The sequence below is a fragment of the Exophiala oligosperma genome (genome assembly GCF_000835515.1).
Source record: "Exophiala oligosperma strain CBS 72588 unplaced genomic scaffold supercont1.8, whole genome shotgun sequence".
NCBI classification, from domain to species: domain Eukaryota; kingdom Fungi; phylum Ascomycota; class Eurotiomycetes; order Chaetothyriales; family Herpotrichiellaceae; genus Exophiala; species Exophiala oligosperma.
The window spans coordinates 1,964,736-1,986,072 of NW_015622825.1; the positions used below are offsets into that span (position 1 = coordinate 1,964,736).

At 50.1% G+C, this 21,337-nt stretch overlaps 4 protein-coding genes across 4 annotated transcripts; 3 read left to right on the forward strand and 1 right to left on the reverse strand.

Annotated features, from left to right (window-relative positions):
* Positions 1–5,464: 5,464 nt before the first annotated feature.
* PV06_08617 (uncharacterized protein) lies at positions 5,465–6,208 on the forward strand (the record flags this gene model as incomplete). Its single annotated transcript, XM_016409972.1, has 1 exon — positions 5,465–6,208. One exon carries the CDS (start codon positions 5,465–5,467, stop codon positions 6,206–6,208), a length of 744 nt encoding a protein of 247 aa, XP_016260280.1.
* Positions 6,209–13,381: 7,173 nt separating this feature from the next.
* On the forward strand, positions 13,382–15,743 carry PV06_08618 (uncharacterized protein; the record flags this gene model as incomplete). The annotated part of the gene is made up of 7 exons (XM_016409973.1): positions 13,382–13,401; positions 13,468–13,574; positions 13,654–14,104; positions 14,166–14,606; positions 14,654–14,913; positions 14,970–15,403; positions 15,537–15,743. The coding sequence occupies 7 exons, from the start codon at positions 13,382–13,384 to the stop codon at positions 15,741–15,743; spliced, it is 1,920 nt and encodes a 639-aa protein (XP_016260281.1).
* Positions 15,744–16,300: 557 nt separating this feature from the next.
* On the forward strand, positions 16,301–17,808 carry PV06_08619 (uncharacterized protein; the record flags this gene model as incomplete). Its single annotated transcript, XM_016409974.1, has 1 exon — positions 16,301–17,808. One exon carries the CDS (start codon positions 16,301–16,303, stop codon positions 17,729–17,731), a length of 1,431 nt encoding a protein of 476 aa, XP_016260282.1. The 3' UTR covers positions 17,732–17,808.
* A 335-nt stretch (positions 17,809–18,143) lies between these two features.
* Positions 18,144–19,764, reverse strand: PV06_08620 (uncharacterized protein; the record flags this gene model as incomplete). The annotated part of the gene is made up of 2 exons (XM_016409975.1): positions 18,144–19,611; positions 19,679–19,764. 2 exons carry the CDS (start codon positions 19,762–19,764, stop codon positions 18,144–18,146), a joined length of 1,554 nt encoding a protein of 517 aa, XP_016260283.1.
* Positions 19,765–21,337: the final 1,573 nt, after the last annotated feature.

The window sequence follows — 21,337 nt, forward strand, 5'->3', positions numbered from 1 at the left end:
AGCCTACTCAATACTGGGTAACTGGTACTGAATCAAGCGACCACCACTGTAAGCGACCAATCACTCTAAGAAAGCTGTGAAGAACTAATAACTTTGCCATAGTCTAATTTATAAGGATCTTGAATGATGGTCGCAACATCGCACAACACTCTCTGCAGCTTGCTAACACCAGTCACCAATAGCACAATAATTAATATCTTCAGATCAGCGAACCGAAACATGGTTTGGCATTGGCACCATGGCTCTAAAAGAGTCAGTTTCATAAAGGCCTGTCCGATTTTGACGCTCGTTAGTCGTCACATCGCATGCTATACTACGGCTAGATGCCGATAATTGTTCTTCGCTATCTGAGCTATTGTGATCTGTTCAGCGCTCACTCCACGAAGTGTATGATTTCGTGTTGTCGTTGCTTGAAGTCGATTAAAAGGCATGATGCTGGCTGCGACCAGAACCGATATAGGTACGTTATCGAACTTTCGCGGCCCCTATTGGGTTTCTAGGAGAGGCTTAACAAAAGCAAATTAGTTACCGATAATTAACCCGCTACATATGACCGCCAATTAATTTTGGTCGCCGCAGGAGTTCACTCGCAGCTAATGAGTACTGACACTCTAAAATCCTCGGAGCGTACATGATTGATTGATGATTTCACTTGGCAATGTAAGTGGCATGGTCAAATGTTATTATAGCAAACCAGCTTCTTTCCAAGTCCCGTTATCTCGCGGATATAAACAGTATGCCGATCTAAAATTAGCAATTGAATACGTGTAATATACCTCTCTCATCCGGCTTACTGTCCTTCAATAGAAAGACCGTTATATATAAGCTGTTACTTCGTGACTCCCTTCCCTTATACTATCAGATTATCGCTGTCCATTACCGAGGACAAAGAGCGAACTCGAACCCACAACTATTGAATACCAAGTATGTCCGAGAATGGCAAAATCATTGAGGATGACAAGATAGTCGATTAGCGAGATCCTCTCAGCGAAGAATAACAAGAGTTTAGCAAGATTATGAGTTCTTTGGAATTGGATCCAATGGGGGTAGTCTGTCTTAGTAAGGATGGGGTGTTACGATTATTGACGGCGGATCGCGATGTCATTGATGCTGTTGCACTTGCCCCGAAACACATTAAGGCAATGCTCGACAGAATGCTGTTTAGCCAGGAAGCCGAAAATATTTGGCGAGGTGTGGATGGCACTACTGTGCCCAAAGAGTAGTGGTATAATCCAGACAAAGACGATCTGCCGCCACCGTTGAGTGAAGAAGAGAAGGAAGAGGTAAGGACGATGATGGAAGAGAATAAGCTGGACGGAACACCCCAGGAAGGGGCCTCGAGTTGCTGTGGCCCAGCCATGATGTCGGATCACAAAATTTTGAAGCCATAAGTATGATGGAAACGCCGTATTTCTCATGCCGGGTTGTTTCCCTCGGGAAGCAGTCTGACTTAAAACACCTGCCAACCTGATGTCATCGGGCTGGTTCCGCCGACATGAGCTCTTACCTACGTATCAGCCACAATAAACTACTCATCTGTACCAGCAAAATTAAGCTTGGGAAAATGATGAGGTGATCCAGTGCCGAATAATGCCTGCCTGTCAGGTGGACACCCCTTAGGAAGACAGGGCCCCTTCTTTTAGCATCGCTCCCACGATACCCCAGAAGACGAACTACTGTATATCTGCGATTTCACGCCCCAAGACCTCTCAGCCTGGGAGCAGAGAACATGTTCCAAGGTTGGAAGTGTTATCTTTCGTTTTCTAAAAATGCCCCGCGCGTATCCCATGGTTAAAGAGTAGACTCTTTTGGAGCATTCGAAATCAGGTGCTTCGGGACCGACCAAGGCCGCTTCTAGGCTTTGGAGGATTTGATTGTTTGCTGTTGTATGGCTTGGCAATGTTGTCTTGTATAGCATTCGACCTGTTTCTACAACGATAGCGTACTGTAATATCCTTGGCTTGGGCTTGAATATGCAAGAAATGGAGCTCGAGTCACTGTCTTGCACTCCGGTCGAAAGGAGTTAGTGCGGACATATAGAAGGCACTGTACGGTAGCATAGCTCTCTGTTTAAGCGAGAAAGATCTTAAGTACAGTAGTTATCATGTCGAATCATGCTATTACTACCAATACCACCCATAGCTCTGAGAATATCTTTCAGACGCATTATAAACTACCACTTTCACAGCTTCCTAACATCGCAGCACGCTATCTACATGAAGGACTCCGTGGGGCACGCGTTCGGTTGCTGATGGTATCTTGATGGTGGAGAGCGGGCATTGACTAGAGAAGTATCAACGAGCAGGCCTTGCACACTACACGTACTTCTTATACGGTACATCTGGACTTCATGCAGCGCACTTAACCAGTGGCTATTTAGCTGGGGCGGCTGGGCGCTTGACAACCCCGGTAATAGTAATTCAGCTGGAGCAGAACGCGGATTGGGCGGATGCTGCGGATTAAGTCACTGGCGGTGGCGTCCACGATGTAACCATACATCGACACAGACGAGTCTTCATTGGTAAATAGAAGCACAGGAGGGCTGGGGATGGCCTGATAAGTACAATAGACAGAGAATAAATGCTATGATTGTTAGTAGGGATATCTAACTCATACTTAAACGCTGTATAGCTGCCACTTAATTGGCGGCTGGGACAGCCTATGGCGTTGAAAAAAAGAGTTTAGCCAAAACTCGCCAACTAACGTAATGTAGTGGCCAGTACGTGTTTTCTGCGGCGGAAACTGTGTGGGCAGTCTGTTAGATCTTACCCACTCGGTATTTCCCATTTCAAAGGATGTTGTTATATATATCCAACCTAAGAGTGGACATGGCGTACATTTCGCAGTAAGTCCTGTTTCGACTTGTTGGCACTTTGGAATTGGTTGGTATCCAATCCGCAGCTAAATGCAACTGATGCCTTATTTGTCATGACAAGCTTCTTGAAAAGAAATCGCGTGGCCCGCTCCGATGAAGTGTGTGCATGCAAAAAGCCAAACGGTAAGGTCTTGTGCACCGCCGTTGAATCTTGCTGTAACAAGAGAAAGACGGTCTGTACTTTCGAGATCTGATAGACTCCGCTGAGCATAGAAAACGATTGTCCTACTGGACCGTCTTCGTAAGAGGCAGGAGCTGTACAGACTGCTGGTTCGCGTGTAATTTTCGCAAGACAAAAAGGTTTGTTCCAAGTGACTTGGTCAGTGAGAGAATGCGGGCGGTGTCAAACGGCCACGAAGCTTTGCTCCTCATGTCCAATAATGCTGACAACTCTCACCTCTAATTGACTTGCCGCATTCATCTATAGGCAGGCAGTTGAGGAGATCATTGATTGCCACGTTTCTCCACCAAGCGACGACGTACCCCCCACTGAGCTGTTGTCCTAGATTTTCGTGTCTGGCCGATTTCGCCGAGTCAAAATCGGAGGATCGGCCGTGGCCTTTGCAAATCCCTTGACCTCCCCGACAGTCTACATTTCGGAATCCACAATCGGCCACATTCTCGCAGGCATGGACCAGGAGAAGGGCAAGGCCAACTCACAACCATGAAACAGATACTTTCGAAGGTATAACTTAGCGACGTACTCCCACCCGAAAGGCGGAGCTATTCGGCTGGTGGCTTCTGAGCCTCAAAATATTCGCAATCGTTGCCAGGTCGCTGGATGTGCCTCAAGGTTTCATTGTGAAGTATCTCATTCTTTGCCGGGCCGCAGTCTACACAAGGGAAATCTAGTGTTAAGGACTTCTCGTCAAATCATAGAGTCACCAATTTGCAGATTCTCGTCATATTCCACAACCGTGTACCTTGACGTTCAAACGAACTGTACATCATGGCAGAGACGAAGGGGTCGCCGCTCGGGCTCTACATAGCACTTCAGAGTACTGGCTTGGTCGAGGTGGCTTTTGACCCGGAAAAGCCCCTCGAAGAGTCCATGTCCGTCACTTCGACTTGTACAAAGGCCGGTTACAAACCAAACTGGGTTCTCCCGCACAAGGACAAAGTCTACAGTGTCAGTCGGACCAACTTTCCGTACAAGGGATCCTCTTCTGGTGGTATTCATGCATTCAGAAAGGGCGGGCCTCGAGCTGGTCTGGAGCCCATCAACCACGTCTCCAGTCGTGGTGAAGGAGGCTGCCATCTTGAAGTGAGCCCGGACGGCAAGGCAATAGTCGTTGCCAACATTACTGGCTCTACTATCACCGTATGCCCACTGGCAGATGATGGCAGCATCGGTGAACCCACATTCGTGTTCGACTACAACAAGACCGATCCTAATGATGTCGAAGCCCATCCTCACCAAACGTCCTTCGACGAATCTGGACGATTTATCATTTCGACGCTTCGTACCATGGACAAAGTGGACATTTATCGGTACAATGGTCCCAGCGATGTGAAGTTGGCGAAACGATTCGCCTTGCCAAAGAAAGTGGCTGGACCCCGGCATTTTACGACTTGGACCACGGGACCTACTAAAATGTATTTGTATATCGTTAGCGAAAAGGAGAATTCAGTCCGGGTCTACACCGTGGACACAAGTTCGACTGAAATTGCCGTCGAGCTAAAACAAACTCTCTCGACAATGGGCAAAGACCTGCCGTTGACAGATTTTGGCAAAGACTTCGCGTCAGAGATCAGCATTAGTAACGACCGCAAATTCCTATATGCCTCCAACAGAGGCCTGCAGAATCTAGAGAACGACACCATTTCAGTATACGCCGTGAATCAGGACCCAGCCAACGACGAGCATCACCTGACCTACATCGACACCCAGCGGATATACGGCAAGCACCCCCGTAGTTTCTCGCTCTCACCTGACAAGGAAAATAAATGGGTGGCTGTGGCCAACCAATTTAGTCAAGACATTGTCATATTCGAGAGAGACGAAAAGACCGGTCGTCTAGGGAATTTGAGAGGCAAGCTCAATGTAACGGCTAGCTTACCGCCTCGGTCTCCTCTAGACCAAGTAACGCTGAAGAAGGAGGTGAATTGGGAAGGCAGCGTCAACCTGCGCGACATTCTCCAGGGGCGAGAAGGAGGGCCTGTATGCGTGCAGTGGAAGTAGGGTGGAACTCATATGGCTTAGTAGGTAGTGGTTGATAGTGCGATATCTTGGTAGCTTGTAGTGCACAGATCAACCATAGTCTCAAGTGGTCAGCACCATTCGGTCATCTCTACGGATGTTCAGAAGGAGTCTAGTATAGGCGACAGCTGCACCGCTTCTGGGTATACCATAAGCAACCACTGGGGACTACAACAAGAACTTACCTATGCTCAGAGTACTCATATGCCTCTACCGGTGCCGTGATGGGAGCGGTATGAAGCAGTTTCAATGCCATCTCCGGTGTTCGGAACTTCTAAACGGCTCGAGGGTCATCTAAAACAACGTAGGCGACTTGCCAGTCTTGTCGCATGACCAAAAGGGACCCTCCTCAAGCATAAATTGTGAAGATGACGGCCGACACTAAGAAAATGCCCTCGCTCGCCATTCTGGATGACAATCTCTCAGTGTCCCCAGCACACTTCAGTCACATCCCATCTTCGTCCCTCAGTATAAAGGTATTCAAGAATGCTATGCCACTCCGAACTCCTGAGGACGAAGCAGCCCTGATCAAAACTCTAAAACCATTCGTGATCATCTCCACGATGCGCGAAAGGACATCATTTCCAGGATTTCTGCTTCGCCAGCTCCCCGATCTCAAGTTGCTCCTCTGCACAGGAACTCAACTCGAGACATTCGACATGGAAGTGTCCAAAGAATTGGGACTTCCTGTCGAGGACGAATACGGTGAGAAAACCTTCCAAGTAGTCTCAAAGAAGACTCTTCTCCAGACTGCAGATGTGATTACGATACACTACGTCCTTAGCGAGCGATCCAAGGGGATCGTCGCAGAAGAGGAGCTGTCCCTCATGAAGCCGACTGTGGTGTTCGTCAACACTTCCCGCGGACCTCTCGTAGTGGAAAGGGACCTGCTAGATTGTGCGAGCCACGGGAGCATCGCCGGTATCGCGCTCGACGTCTTCGATCAAGAGCCCTTGCGGTCTGACTCTCTCTGCTGCTCACATGATTGGGCCAAGGATGGGAGTAGCAGAGTCTTGCTGAGCCCGCACATGGGCTATGTTGAGACAGATGTCATGAACGACTTCTATGCTGGTCAAGCGGAGAGCGTTGAAAGATGGCTGGAGGGCAAGGAACTGGAGGATCGGCTTGTCTAGCTTTGCAGACAGCTGAATGTGACGGATGGAACAAGTCAGCAATTCGGGGCCCGAGTTGTGTACCCACAATTTGTTTGATGTTCTCTCGTATTGACTATGTAGATTCAGCCACGGTCACGAACACGCTGCCTAGTAAACTGGGAAAGATGCGCTTGCAACTCCCTGAACCTTGCAATATGAAGGCCCTGGAAATACGAGGCCAGTTTTCGGCATTACCAAGAGCGAAAGAGAACGTTGGGTGAGAAGTGTATCAGACAACAATCAGCATTGGATTATGTAGCATCGGGAAATACCCTGAGAAATTGTTCGACCCCTTACTAGCTGTTTCGTTCATCACAGGTAGTACGTAAAATCTGGATGACGATCTCCCAGACCCTCAGGATCCAGCGATTCCACTTGCACAGATTGAGAATCGTTGCGAGCCTCGACCTTCTTCTTGTTGTGCGACATGAGATAAAATCTCAATCCGGCCACAAAGCCGAAGCCTACGACGGCAGATCCCAGGGCGAATGCATTGCCTCGGCGGTATAACGGCTTGTCGCTGTAGATTTGCGCAGCTACAACAACAAAACACTGTCCGACCATACCTTGGATGGCGAACAACCCCGCCCTGGCATTACGCGTTAGCACATACCCGTTTCGACACGAAGGTTAAGTTTCTTACCTCCTGGTGAAACCGGTGATGTTACTGGTGGTCCAGGCGCTGAGCAGGATGATTCCCGGGAACGAACCAATGCTGATCAAGAAGCAGCCGGCAAGACGAACACCCTGCACCGAGCTCGCCAGCAGGAGGATCCAGCCAGCCCCATCAAAGGACAGACATGCAAGGAGGCAGATTGCTCGTTGCTCCAACCAATCCGAAAGGTAGCCGAACGACACAGTGGAGATGGCCCCAGTGCCAAATACAGCAACGGCGAAAAGCTGCGTGTCCAGTGTCGAGTAGCCGAAAGACTTGATGATGACCGGGAGAAAGATAGACAAGCAGGCGAAGTTGATCTGGACGTAGCAGAATATGGCAGCTAGGCTTCTCGTTAGCCATTATAGTGGTCGGAGGGAGCAATATGGGTAAACTTGCTCATGAGGTAGGCCTTGACATCCGTAAAGAGCCCGAGCAGGTGTTTGGGACGGATCTTGGCTTCGACTTCGTTGTAGGCCTCCTTTGTCCTGCGAAGTGCAATTTTCCTCTGCTCCTCGGTCCAACCCCATTTGAGCCGTTCAGGCACAGGTGGGAGGAGGAAGAATATAACGACCCCAAAGCCGATAGTGACCACGCCTGTATCTCCGAGTCAGTAGCCAACGCAAGAATCATCGGCAAATGTCTTGATCTTATTCTCTCGTACCTTCAATGAGGAAGATCCACTTCCAAGCAGGAAGTCCATGTGCGCCATTCAGATTCTTGAAGATGCCATAGCCGACTAGACCGTTGAAGGCACCGGCCAGCGCTGAAGTCGAGAAGAACCAGGCGCCACGTGTCGCCAACTCGTTTCGCTTGTACCAAAGAGAAAGGTAGATGACACCTGCCTGAAGGAAGGCTTCTCCCATGCCCACGCCAAATCGCAAACCCGCGAGAGCGGAATAAGAATTCGCGGCGGCGCACCTAGCTATGGTCAGATGATTCCACATTTTCACACATCGAGTGCCAGACATACGAGGCAGTGAATGTTCCCCAGACACATAGTGCTATCCCGAGCTGAACGGGTGGCGTGACGACTCGCAGAAAGATGTCTCCAGGCAGTTGAAAGACGATGTAACCGACAGAAAACAACGAAACGATCGTACTGAGTTGGTGGGAGCTAATGTGAAGTTCCTCCGTCAAGCCAACGGATGCGGCAAAGCCAACGTCGCCGCGATCCTAAATTCGAAGTCGAGTTGAATAATAGTTGGGTACGATGCGTAGTGGGTGTTGTGCTCACCAGAGATGCTAAGAAGTACATGACCGACAGCAACGGCAGGATCCAGAGGTCGATCTTGCGCACGAAGCGCCTTTCAGCCTTGAGTTCTTCAGGGGTCTTTGGTTGCTCGGCGTGGAAAGCATGGTTTTTGGGTTTGATCAGGACATCCTCAGCAGCCACTCCAGAGAAGATCTCGAGCTGCTCAAGTTGCGCACTGGTCTCCTTGACTTTAGGGGGGATAGACATGTCTGCTTGCCGCAAACTGAGGAGACGGGAGCAAGATGCTGTTTGTGCTGCCTTGGCAATGGCTCCAGGTCTTCGTAGGGGCTGTTGTGGAGAGATCTCTGGGGATATCAGAGAAAGAGAATAGGTAAGATATATGCTGTTGAGCAAAACGCCTAGAAGGTCCGGCTAGTTTAATCGCAATTGCTTCGTAACCCTCATTGGCGAGTACTGCCCGGAGTATCGGCCACATTGACTTTTCCGCATGATACCGAAAGCGAGTCTAGCCAGCTCCAATACTCTGGTTTTGACCCCGGATGGGGAAGGAACGAGGGGACCCATGGGGCGAGAGATTGACTGTTTCGGCCTATTCGGCCACCACGTGTGGCAGTATCGTTATTAATTTTTGGTCTGGACAATAAGGCACGGACGTTCCGGGCTGGAAACCAAGTAGAGCACCACATCTCATCTTTGATGTGGCCATTCCTGTCTGGTCTGCCCAGCCAGCAAGCTTATCTTGTAATGGCGGAGATTGTTTCTTTGTTGCAGTGCTCGGGTTCGGCTCTGGAAGATGCAAACAGTAGACTACGCTCCCTGCCAGTGACTGGAGTCGATAATACCTGAGGTTCTAGATTGCGGGCATAGGCCCTGCGTTCTCGTCACCCTACTACGACAGCGGGTACATGTAAAATCAGAGCTCACACCTGGCTGCAACCGATCTCAAGAGTGGACTCAACAAGGATGGTTTTTGTTATTGCTACGTCTGCGCAGGCCCAGCCCAGACTCTTTGGGGAACGAAAACAGTTCCCGTCATGATCCGCCTTGATGTCCGCTCAAGTGACAATGTTTCATACTCTTTGCCCTTCGCTCTCGCCTCTTTGCTGCTCCTCTTTACATGTACAGGCATCGCTCCTGCTGGGTGGCTAATCCGCAGCACGTTGCTCCGCTTGCTGCTATCGCTCATCTGTTTCGAGACTACTGATCCTTCCACACGGCTAGCTGCCGCCAGGCAGACTGCTCCAGTACCGGGCATGGTGTCGTGGCAGCGGTTGGAGAGCATGACTCGGGCGGTGATGTCGACATCGTCGCGGGATGGAGGAGCTACCAAAATGACAAAGGGCAAGCCAGGACATTGCTCGTCCACGAGTTCCCAGTCTTTGCACTGTCCGATGAGCTGCGTACCCTTTCCGCGAAGTTCTTTGAGACTGGCCACCGCTCCGCTGTTTTTCGTGATTTGGCCGGCTGTCTCTGAGCCGGTCAATCCAACATCTATTGCGCGGACGAAGATTGAATAATTTCCTATGTCGCAGATGGAAATCTCAACATCCTTGCCGTCCACTATGATATGGTCAATCACGTTACCCGAGGGTAGAAGGCCCCTTGCAATGTGTCCTCCTAGAGTCTGTAACGTATTAGCACCGTAAAAGGCCGGGTTGCTACTGTTGAGTATACTAACATTACTGTAGTCCATCAATATCGGCGAACCTGTGCCCAGAACTCCTGCGATACGTGATCCACCTGTAGCGAGTGAGTATCCGGTGGTCGGATCGACCACAATGTGAGAAATGAGGATGCTCTTCGTGTTGGTGTTGAAGATGCGGACTTCTCGTGCTGTCAAGCTCTCGTCAGTGCTGTACCCTTTGCGGACAATTTTGACAAGTCCCTCGTCTAGAGCGAAAGGACCGACTGCTGAAGATATGTTTCCACAGTTGCCTTGGTAAGACACTTTGTCTTCATCAGGTAAGACCTGGACGAAAGTAAAATCGACGTCTGCATCTTCGCGGCTGGAGGGGTTGATAAGAGTAATTTTCGAAGTGTGCGTTGTCGCCCCGCCCATGCCATCGATCTGGTGTGCATCAGGTGTCCCCATCAATCGCTTGAAAACCGTGTCTCTGAGGGGTCCCGGAGCAGGGAGATCCTTTTCGTAGAAGAAAAGGGCCTTTGATGTCCCACCACGGATATAGGCGCAGGGGATCCCATACTGGTCAACATGAGCCATGATCAGGAGTCTTGGATAGAGTGAAGAATGCACGAATCCTGGACTTGGCCAGTTTCAAGGTCCGGAGGGTTTGCCAGGATGCATAACTACATGCTCGGTCACGATCGGCCAAGCACATGACGCTGTGTTCGCTGGAAGGCCGGAGTCGGGTTCGGACGGCCAAAAATGCGTCTGTGCTGCCTCCATGGTTGAAGTCGAATTATCCAAAGTTGTGGCAAATGAGTGGTGCCGAGTACGTTCATCCGGATAAAAACGAGGTTGGCTGTTTGGTTGTGTGCTGCCGCTCGTGCTCACGACCAGACAATAGGTGGATCTCGGCATTCGTAATGGACATTCGGACGCGAAGCTGTTGACGGGGACGCCGAGTGCTCGCCGACGTCTTCCGTATAGCTGCAATACTTCAGTAAATGGTTTTGGTACATCTATGAGCGTCCGCCTGCGCGGACTATCCGTATTATCGGCTTCGACCAAGTTTGCTTCCGTGAGATTGATTAGCTTAACCCTTTTGTTTCACTGATACTAGCGGGAGACGCAAGAACTTTGGAATCCGAGTGCAGAGAAAGATGGTCGCCAAGGGAAAAGATATGACGCTCGAGGCGATTGCTGACTTCGTCGTTAAGACACAGGAGGAGGAACCCCCTTCCGATGCCATCGCAATCGCCACGCATGTCCTGCTAGACACGCTCGCCTGCGTCTACGCAGGCATGCAATGCCCCGGAGCTCGAGCTGCAGCTTCCATTTCAGACCTACCATGCAGCCCAAAGGACGCGGGCACCGTCATTGGCAGCACCGAACCTACGACAGTGGAGATGGCCGCGTTCTGGAACTCCTGCATGCTGCGTTATGCCGACACAAACGACTCTCTCACTGCGGGCCACCCGAGCGACATGCTGGGACCTCTCATCGCCATCGCAGGTGCACGCGAGATGAGCGGCCCTGTCTTGCTCAAAGGCATCGCTGTTGCATACGAAGTCTTCCATCTCCTGATGCTGCACCATAGGGGCTACCACAAGCATAAGGGGGCGCTAGTCGACAACCTGTCGTTCGACCAGGGGTTCTTCATGGCCACAGGAGCGGCGGCTGGCATCGCCTGTATGCTGAAATACGACCACACCCGTACCAAGACAGCCGTATCTCTGGCTGCTTGTAATGGGTTGCCGCTTCGAGCAGGTCGCGCTGGCGAGCTCTCAAACTACAAAGGCGTTGCCACCGCCGTAAGCTCTCGCGCTGCCGTTTTCTCCTGCCAGCTCGCAGAGGCTGGCCTCACCGGTCCATCTCATCCCTTTGAAGGCCGGCATGGATACATTGAGATTATGGAAGGAAAGGCTGGACCGATGAAACTTCAGCCCTTTGGCACATGGGCCGTGAAGCGGACCAACTTCAAATACTTTCCCTCCACAGCCAACACACAGATCGCAATCTGGTGTGCAAAAGAGTTGCGCGAAGAACTGGATGTGTCCCAAGTCCGTGAGATTATGCTGCATACTTCTCGCTTTCTGTGGCATGAGTCTGGCAGCGAGCCGGCTAAATGGGCACCCATGACGCACGAGACCGCGGACCACAGCCTCCCTTACACATTCACGATGGGGCTACTGGACGGAAACGTGAACCTGGAGACATACAGTGACGAGATGTTGGCTAGCGACAGATGGCGCACGTTGATCAAGAAGATCAAGGTCCAAGTCGACGATAAATTTGAAACGGAGTGGCCTGAAGTCATCCAGATACGGGCGACGGTAACAATGGCTGATGGAAGCACGAAAGAGCACTACTCACGCGACCCCAAAGGCCACTGGCTCAACCCTTTCAGCCGCGAGGACATCAGAGCCAAGTTCAAGAATTTGGCATACCCCATTCTCGGCTCAAGTACGGACAGTATATTCGACCATGCTGAAACTATCGCAGAGAGCAAGAATTGCAAAACCTTTTTTGAGGTATTTGCTACGAAGAGTACTCGAGTCCCTACAGTATGAGGAGTAGTTTCCTCTGCAGCACGCTAAGAACAACGAGTGAGAATACAGATAGTGCAAGTATCAACGCTGAAGTAAGATTCCCTGCATCGGCCGCCCATTATACCTGTCGTCACCTGTAAGGTTAACATGAAAATGGATCAACAGGACCGGAAAAGCAGCGAACGGAACTATCGTGACCTTTGTATACGGCTTGCTACCTTCGGCAGTAGTAATGAAAAGTCTAGGCGACTCTCCCCTGCCGAGTGCATGTAATATTCCCTTTTCTCAACACCAGCACAAACAAGCCCAGCGGTAGTAGCAATGGTGTTATCTGGCATCGTTGAAAGTCATCGCAAGTAGCACAGAGATTGTGTTAGATTGATTCTGCCAAACACTACTTAGAGACATTCATTTCGCCAAAGTTCTCAAGCGCGTGGGCGTGTTCTAGCTCTGCTGTACAGAATAGCACGGGGGGATAAAACGCCCCGCGGCTTACCCTTCTTGGGGCGTCCTCCAAGGTATCGCCACCCTGTGCTGTGATCCCGTAGCACCCGAGCCAGAGTGCTCCAGGGTGGTTTGACTAAAAAGGTTTCGTCGCTATCAACACCCAGTTGAAGCAGCTCCGCCCATCGGCTCCAGCAAAACGAGCCTTTGAAATAGAATTTGGGATCCCTCGTACTTCGTAGTGCCGGCCGCAAGGTAGAAGATTCGTACAATTTCACCGGCCTCGACTGTCAGTCGTCTGGATCGTTTCGCATTAATATTTCACATATCGCACTGCGATCGAGGGTCATAAAGTTTAATCGTGATGCAACTGCAAGCAAGCAGATACAGATTCATGCCAACAAAAAAGGGCACTTGTGGGTTCCGCCCCCGCACGGCATGTGTCAGAAAGTCCCCCATGCTGTCTCAAATAAGAGTAGTTGTTTTCCGGGTTTGCGAGCGACCTGTTCCTTCTTGTAACCTCATCTTCAGTTTCTGTTGTGGCGTGTCTCCGTCATCCGGACTCATTTCACTAGCTACACCGCGACCTCAATGTTGCCCATGACGAATTGTGGCGACAGACCCAGGCAGGCATCCAACGTGCTAGGCCGAAATAGGGCGTGCAATGCCTGTCGCCAGCACAAAGTATGTCCAGTTTAAATGATGAGTGGAGGTGACATCTAAGCGACTGACACTGCATGTACTTTACAGCTCCGCTGCGATGGTCGTGACGAAAATGGCGGATCCTGCTCTAGATGTCGCAAGATGCATCGAAAATGCGTCATTACACCGAACCTCCAGCGCCGTAACCGTCAAACGTATGTCCATTTCACATCCATTCGGCGTCCTCAAGATTGGACCTTTAAAGCGCACTAACGCCCTGCTACTACAGTAAAGCTGAGTTGGAGCTGGAAATAAGTAGGCTTCGTGAGCAGGTCACGTCGTTGCCCCAAAATGTCCCGCCGGTTGAGTGTGCCGCCACCTCTACTGCGTTTGTAGATAGACAGTCCAGCGTCATCTCAACAGACTCTAACCAAGATCTCGTAGCGGGCCAAGAGCCCGCCACCATCGAAACAGAAACAGTCTGTGCGAACATGGTCGCCCCTGGAATCTTCCATCAAGAAGCCGGTCATAACTCCATGGCAGAAGCTGGCGGGCTAAAGCAGTTGAGCCAGATCGGCCGTTCAAATGCGACATACGTCACACACACCAGCACTTGTTATACTTCCAAAGGAAAGGAACCTTCTTATCAAGATACAGATGCAAGTTCAAGCACAAGTAAATACGTCCCGCGAACGATAGCGGGTAGGGAGTTCAGTGCCAGTAAACTTGCGGGCTGTATCTCTTGGTAAGTTTTTCACTCACACGGGACTTGCATCAATTATGTCCTTTCCTCACATAAGTAACAGCTTTTTCTCATCCTACGCGCAAAACGTTCCCGGCTTAGTTGATACGCTTAATGACCCAATGCACCTCTTCATCTACTCCGAGTTTCTCTTTTGGACCATCGTCTACATCGGTTCCAGAAAATTCACCAAAGACCCGACCATCGTTGAGTTTCTCGCCAAACCCCTGGGGATCCTCGCACAGCAGTGTTTATTTGAGCCTGATCAAGCCATTCCCAGTATCCAAGCTGCCATTCTTATCTGTCTCTGGCCCTTGCCGGACGACACCAACTGTGCGCTCCGTTCGCATGCCATGGCTGGAGCTGCCATGCAACTGGCACTGCAGAAGGGCCTGCCATTTGCCTCAAGAAAGCAGGACTTCTTTCGAATTTCTCTAGGGCAGTCTGAAAAGGATGAGACATTTCGTGCCAGGCTCTGGGCCTATTGCGTCATGGTATTCCAGGGGTAGGAACACTTTGTCACTGCCATGTACCGTCTAACAGCCAAAACAGTGGTAATATTTATGACGGATTTCTCTGCACGATGGGCGTGGATACAATCCATCTCGATCGAAATCTGTCGGTTTTTAGTGACTTTTCTCCGCTAGTCGCATACCAGTATCAGCTCCATCACATTCACGTTGAGGCTATCACTGCTATACTCAACGTCATGGACCCTGTTACCAACAAACATGATCATCTCCTTAACTCATTGGTTAATCAATTCGATAACGAAGCTCAACGCGTTGTCTGCGAGCCCGAGGACAATTTGAGTAGGTACGCCCACAACCCGCGTCGCCGCCTGCGATTGCTAATAACATGAACGCAGCCTGCCATGCTCTGGCCAGTGTCCGACTACTCATACGAGCATTTCACTTTTTCAGTGCGCCAAATTCACAGCGCAATTCGGGCATCCTGCAAGCGTACTTCATCGCGTGCGAAGTCATCAAGATCGCGTCTCAACTGGATCACAGCAGCGACTTTGGCCTATACTGTACCAGCATGCAATACCGGGTACTGGCTCTGTCGGCTGTCATAATTCTTCGCGTCCTTCGAAGCAGCCTCGGTGCACAGGTTGATGCAGACGCGGGAGAAAGCATAGTATTTGAGGCAATTCGTCTCGCCAGGCGACGCAGCATCCGAAACGACGATCTCGAAGCTCGGAATGCGTTAAGACTGACGCAGCTATGGTCGTCTGACCGAGCTTTTTTGTACAGGGACGGTACGCGCGATGGCCTGCGGCTTCTACTCCATGCCCGTTTAGTGAGTTTACGAAGTCATTAAGGTGGTCCGAGCTATATCGCTAATTATCCCGTATCAGAGTATGAGTGTCTACTTCGATCTGCATTGGTGATGGAATGCGGAATTTGGAGGTAAGTCTAACCCATATCTCGAGCCAAAAGACGGGCAGCAACCATTGGATCCAGCAGATACATCAACAGCAAATGCCGTGGCTATCCAAAATGTCATTGAGGGCCGGGAAACCATGGGTCTGACGGGTTCAGAGTCGCTCGAAAACGCGACTTTCTTCGGAGACTTACCGGACTGGAACTGGGAAGAGCTTCAAGATGGACTATTACATTCGTTGACAATGGCTATATAGTTAGTAAAGCTATTACTTTATCAGTTAAATTAGTCACCCAGATCGTCAAAGTTTATGCTTGCGCCCCGGTCAACGAAGGGTTTGCTCGCTATCTGACCTCGTAGGTGGTGATGACACCTTGGAGCCTGCAGACTTGAGAAGTAGCGCAGTATTGATGATGCGATAACTCGCGCTGCGTTTGCCCTAAAAAAGTCCAATTGTTTCATAGGTAACTACACAAACATTGTCGTACGCTATTGATAGAAAGCCTGAAACCTTTTAGCAGCCGGCGATCAGCATTGAGAAGTGAGGCTGAGATTGCAGATCTTCGTATGCTTAACGAAGCAACGAATCACGAAGTAGGTGGTTTCATTATAGAGAAGCGTAGCGAATACCTGTGATCGAGGAGTGGACTGCACCGGTTAAGGCGGGCCAAGGCAAAGTATTTACATAAAATAAGGCGCACACCTGGAAGCCGATTTTGTCTAGAAGGCATCGCACTATTTAAAACGGTCTATCTTCAACACCACATCTCGGTTCTCTCTGATCAGAGAATATCAGCTGTTACGTCTACAAATATGTGTTCCAATTTGCTCTTATTTTCCCTTCCCATCATCCTATCAAGTGTTAGTGCTGCCTTGAACATTCCTGCGGTGGCCGAGTTGCACACCACCAGGCATTCAACCAACAGCACACTGCGGAATTTCACCGCTAAGCTCCAGGCCAATGCATACGGTACGACCTTCGCCGTTAACGTGACGTTGGGTGGAGGTCAAACATTCCCCTTGTTGGTAGATACTGGCAGTTCAGACCTCTGGGTTGTGCAGAATGACTGGATATGTGTCAACGACACCAGTAATGCCATCCTACCCCGAGAGGATTGTGGACTGGGTCCAGAAATGTATCACCCAGATTCGACATTCCAAGAGGTTCCAGACGAATTTTATGGAGAGATTATGGGTAACGGCCGTCAGAGCGGAATTCTCGGGAAAGAAGACGTGACCATTGGTGGTGCCACAGTCAAAGGCCAGACCATTGGCGTCGCTAACGTGTCATCTAATCCTCTTGATGGAACTGCTAGCGGCATTTTCGGATTGGCATATCCCGTCTGGACTTCTGCACATCCTGGATCTGTCCTGAACCAGTCAAACAACACTTACGATTATGACCGAGTGATATACAGCCCATTCTTTAACAGCCTATATGAAGAGGGACAATGCGAGCCTTACTTCAGTTTGGCTTTGGAAAGGATACCACTGGGGGATGCTTCCGGGCCAGGTGGTTATCTCACCTTCGGCAGCCTTCCTCCTGTGCGACACTCCGCGAACTTCTCCGTTGCCCCGGTCCAAAATACTCCTCTTCCCGTCAACATCACCAACAACAAGGCCCAGCCCTCATGGTGGTCTGTCAACATTGACAGTGTTGTGTACGGTCCCGGGGATGACTCTTCCGACAACCTCACCACAAACTCGACTCAATTCTTGGCCGTGGTCGACTCAGGTAACTGGTTTAACTTCCTTCCGAACAACCTTGCCGACCTGATCAACAGCCGCTTTTCACCTCCGGCCGTGCTGGACCCAACAAGCTACCCACCAACATATAAAGTTGCCTGCAACGCGAGCGCTCCGACCCTTGGGTTCAGCATTGGGAACCAGACATTCTTCCACGATGGACGGGATCTGATCCTCGACATGGGTGGCGACAGCTGCGTCTCCTCCCTGATCTCGTTCGCGGGCGTGTCTTACGAAGGCGTTCAACTGCACGGCGGTATTGTCGGAGCGTCTTTTTTGAAAAATGTCGTTGCGGTGTTTGACTTTGGAAAAACCGAGATGAGGTTCGCGGCACGGACGAATAGCACTGGCATTTCTGGTGGCAATTCATCGACATCAACGACAACGACTCCGTCATCCACTTCTTCTGCTCCCGGTAATCTTCTTACGTGGAGCACGAAAGGTTTAATGTTGATGGTGGCAATGGTGTTTGCATTTACGATTACTGGCTCGGTATAAAGCTGCCCGACCATGTTTTCGGCCGAATATTTGGTGGGCTCTGTACTCCGTAGCTGCCAGAGTTGAGCTGTTCTTGCGATCTGTAAATAAATGTATACATTTTATGACGATTTTACTAGATCACGATTGACTACAGATGTGTTGGTTAAGAACTTTACAGCTTACAAGGGCAATTCCTAAGCTTACCTCTTGTGCTAGGAGACTCCACCGATAACCTGCCAGCTACATGGAGGCCAAACAGCAGGTTTCTTAGGAGATACATTAGAGCGTCTAGATTCCTAGTTAGTGGCCGTTAGCAAGAAATGCGAAGCCGGAAGACTATTTCAGTTCAGAAACTTCAAGTGGAATGGGAAGAGTAAGGGAGATGCGTTATTACAAGTTCAATTTGAGGCCATTTAACAAGGCAACAAGGTCACCATTGAATTCGCTCCTCAATTATCTCCAGTCTGGCATCTGGTCGTGGCCTGCGGGTGAACACAAGAGTAGCATGTCTGTCCATGTTGGATGGTTTCTGGAGCCAGGTGTCCTTCACTCGGCTCCCCTCAACGACATCTCTACAGCTATATACGTAGCCACTTTTCTCTTCGATGGAAATGATCCTAGATACGACCTTCGCCGCCGAATCACTGTCCCAGACGCCCTCTCTCCTTCGGCAAGATGTCAGAAGTACTAATGCCCGACGTCGGAGAATAGGGTCACGGCATTTGGTTCCAGTCAGATATAGACCAGGTAAGATGCCGAGTTCGTGCGAATAGCTGAGCTCACCGTCATCTCCTGGCGCTGGTGCTAGAGCAAAAGCATATTCTACAATCTTCGCGAACTCGTCACGAAGGTTGTCATACAGGGTTTCTTCCGCCCCTCGAGGCACAGTCAACAGGATGTATCCGGTCAGGTAAAGGATTCGGAGGCACATAATTCCATTCCTCTCTTTTGGTTCTGAGGAATTGTGCTTCTGTAGACGCCATGTCTCCATTGCGTCCCACCACCGGGAGAGACTCTGCCCGATACTATTTCGAGAAATATCGCTATCTGCGGCTTGATGATTCGCGTCTTTCTCTCTGCCTCTCTTGTAGTCCATCACTTGCAAAAGTAGCGCAGTAAGACGTCCTCTTGCTTCTTCAAGACTTGATATGGAGACTTCTGAGCGGATACGGGAAATAAGATCAGGCTCCATCATCGAGATAGTCCATGCGGGATGAAAGCTGGAGGCTTGAAGATCAAGGCGTGAAAAATGTACGAGAAGGAGATCTTCAATTTCATCATCGTTGTGGGAACGCTGGGGTCTTGCAGTCTTTGGCAGGTAATTTCGCTGGATGATGCCACTTGACTCGCGGAGCAGTCTAATGCCGCTAGAGACGTGCTTGAAAGATGTATTGTAGTCTCCATACAGTGCTTCAAACGAGCTGAGCACATAACATGCAACCAGGACAACGGACTTTGCCAACGGGTTCATCGGGCGCAAGAGGTGGTGAATGGCTTTGTTATAATGGTGAAATACCGAAGGGTCTGGATTGGGAGGCCTTCCGTTCACATACCACCGATGCAAACTGCCAAGTGCAACCGTGGCGTGAAAGATACTCGGCTCGAGCACGGAGAGCTGAAGAACATAGCGTTCCCATAACTCGGACCTAAAGTAGCCAGACAGGTTGGCAATGGTACGAATTTGGAAGAACTGGAGGGCATTTGAATCCCAGTGCTGAGGAGGTGCCCACGTGGGATAAAGGTTGCCTAGGGGGGACAGGCATCGGAGATAACTATGGTCGTGTGGTTGTATAATTGAGGCTCTCCCTATGTTCTCGTCATAACCGTCGCATTGGCGTCCCGTGGAACGACATTTCACACAGGCGGGCTTCTGTTCGTCACATTTGATCCGGCGAATTCTGGAACGTTCGTCAGCGTTGCTCGTTGGCTTTATGTTCTGTTTACGGGGTTGTTTCAGTCTCGTACTTGCAAGTTTTGCAACCGGTCCTAACTTTCGGCTTAAACGCCCTTGGTCGTGTTCTCCACGTATCATTATTCGGATTGCAGCTCATGATAGTTGCTGCTCCTTACAGGGTTCGTCATGGATGATGTTCAACCTATAAGCAAGACCGTCACCAGTAACATTATTACTGTGTCAAATTAGGAAGTGCACGTGCTCAGTGGAGTCAGCGTCTGCGAGAGCTTGAAATCAGGTTGCATTTTACAGTTCCATGACCCGTCACCCGACGGCTTTAGCATCTCCCAGTTGGTCCGCTCGTACAGCCACGAATCGTTTAAGCCACATGCAGAGTAGCTAATTCCACACCAAGTGGACCCCTCATAGCTTCGTGGAGGGTGCCTAGATGGCTATGGCGGCGTAAGATCCAGTTAGCATTTAGGAACTATAGGCCCGACAAGTTTGAAAAGAAAATTTAACTAAGTATGGTAGTGATTAGCCATGATTATTCCAACACTGAAAAGATGAGCCTTCCCTCTCCACTCAGCCATTAACGGATTCGTATGTGAAGACGAATAGCGTCGTTCATACGCTGGAAGGGTGTCGTGGGCCGTGGAGTGTTAACCCCAATCGTTGCCGATCATGGCTTCCCATTTCCGCATTTAGAATCAGTACGACTATGCTCTAACTCGAGTCCGCCATAGTTCCAATGGATAGGACGCAGGAGAACTATACTCAACAGGAATGATCGGAGGCGGTGTTGTTAGATTTCTGTCATCCTGTCAGGCCTTGCTGTACCGCAACCAAGAAGGGGAGGCCCCAAAGCTCTCGGAGACATAAGACACTCGAATCTTTCGTTGGCGCATCCTTTCTCCCAGACAATTTGTAAGAGCTGCGCTCCGAAAAAGAGTCCAGTCGCTTAAACGACATCAAGGAAATCTGGCCGCCAGCAAGTTTCGACACCACTAGGCTGATAGGTATCACCACAGATACCGTCCGCTTCAAATATCACAATGGAAGTCCTACGCCATCACACTTATGGCCGGGGATTAGTCTCAGTTACTGCCGCAGGGGCCTTGATCGCTGTGGTAAAAGGCATAATCTGGTGTATACTTGACTATAAAAGGTATCTGGCTCTTGGACCGGGTGGTCCTCCTTACAACATCTTTGGATGGGCTGTGATTACTTTCTTCATCCGCCCATTTACTTTGGGCAAAAAATACACTACATGGACTGGGGACTACCCAGCAGACGATGCCCACGAGGAACTCAAAGCTCTTTCACCGAGAAGTGGCAAACGGCCAGCTTGTGACGGCATTGGCCCACACAGACAACTATCTCAAAACGCACCTGAACATATGAAAGAGGTAGGTTGTGACCCATCTCAATAGCAGCCCTCCCAAAGCTTCTTAGTGTTATGTGTTCCTCTCTCTTCATGATTGATTCTATTGCAGGAGGTGCTTATGACAAATACAATATAGTCTATCCGAACTCTCTTCGCCAATGCCGCTACTCAGAACCCAACTTTCTTGGAAACCCGAACATCTGGATACGAACGCCGTAATAGTGCTTTGTACGCAACGAGGGATTTCCTGCATCGACAAAACCGAGCTCAGGGTGAGTCAAGGCTGCCAGAGGCGGTGTTCCTTGCTCGCGGGGAAATCGGACATGCGCATGAGGATACGTCT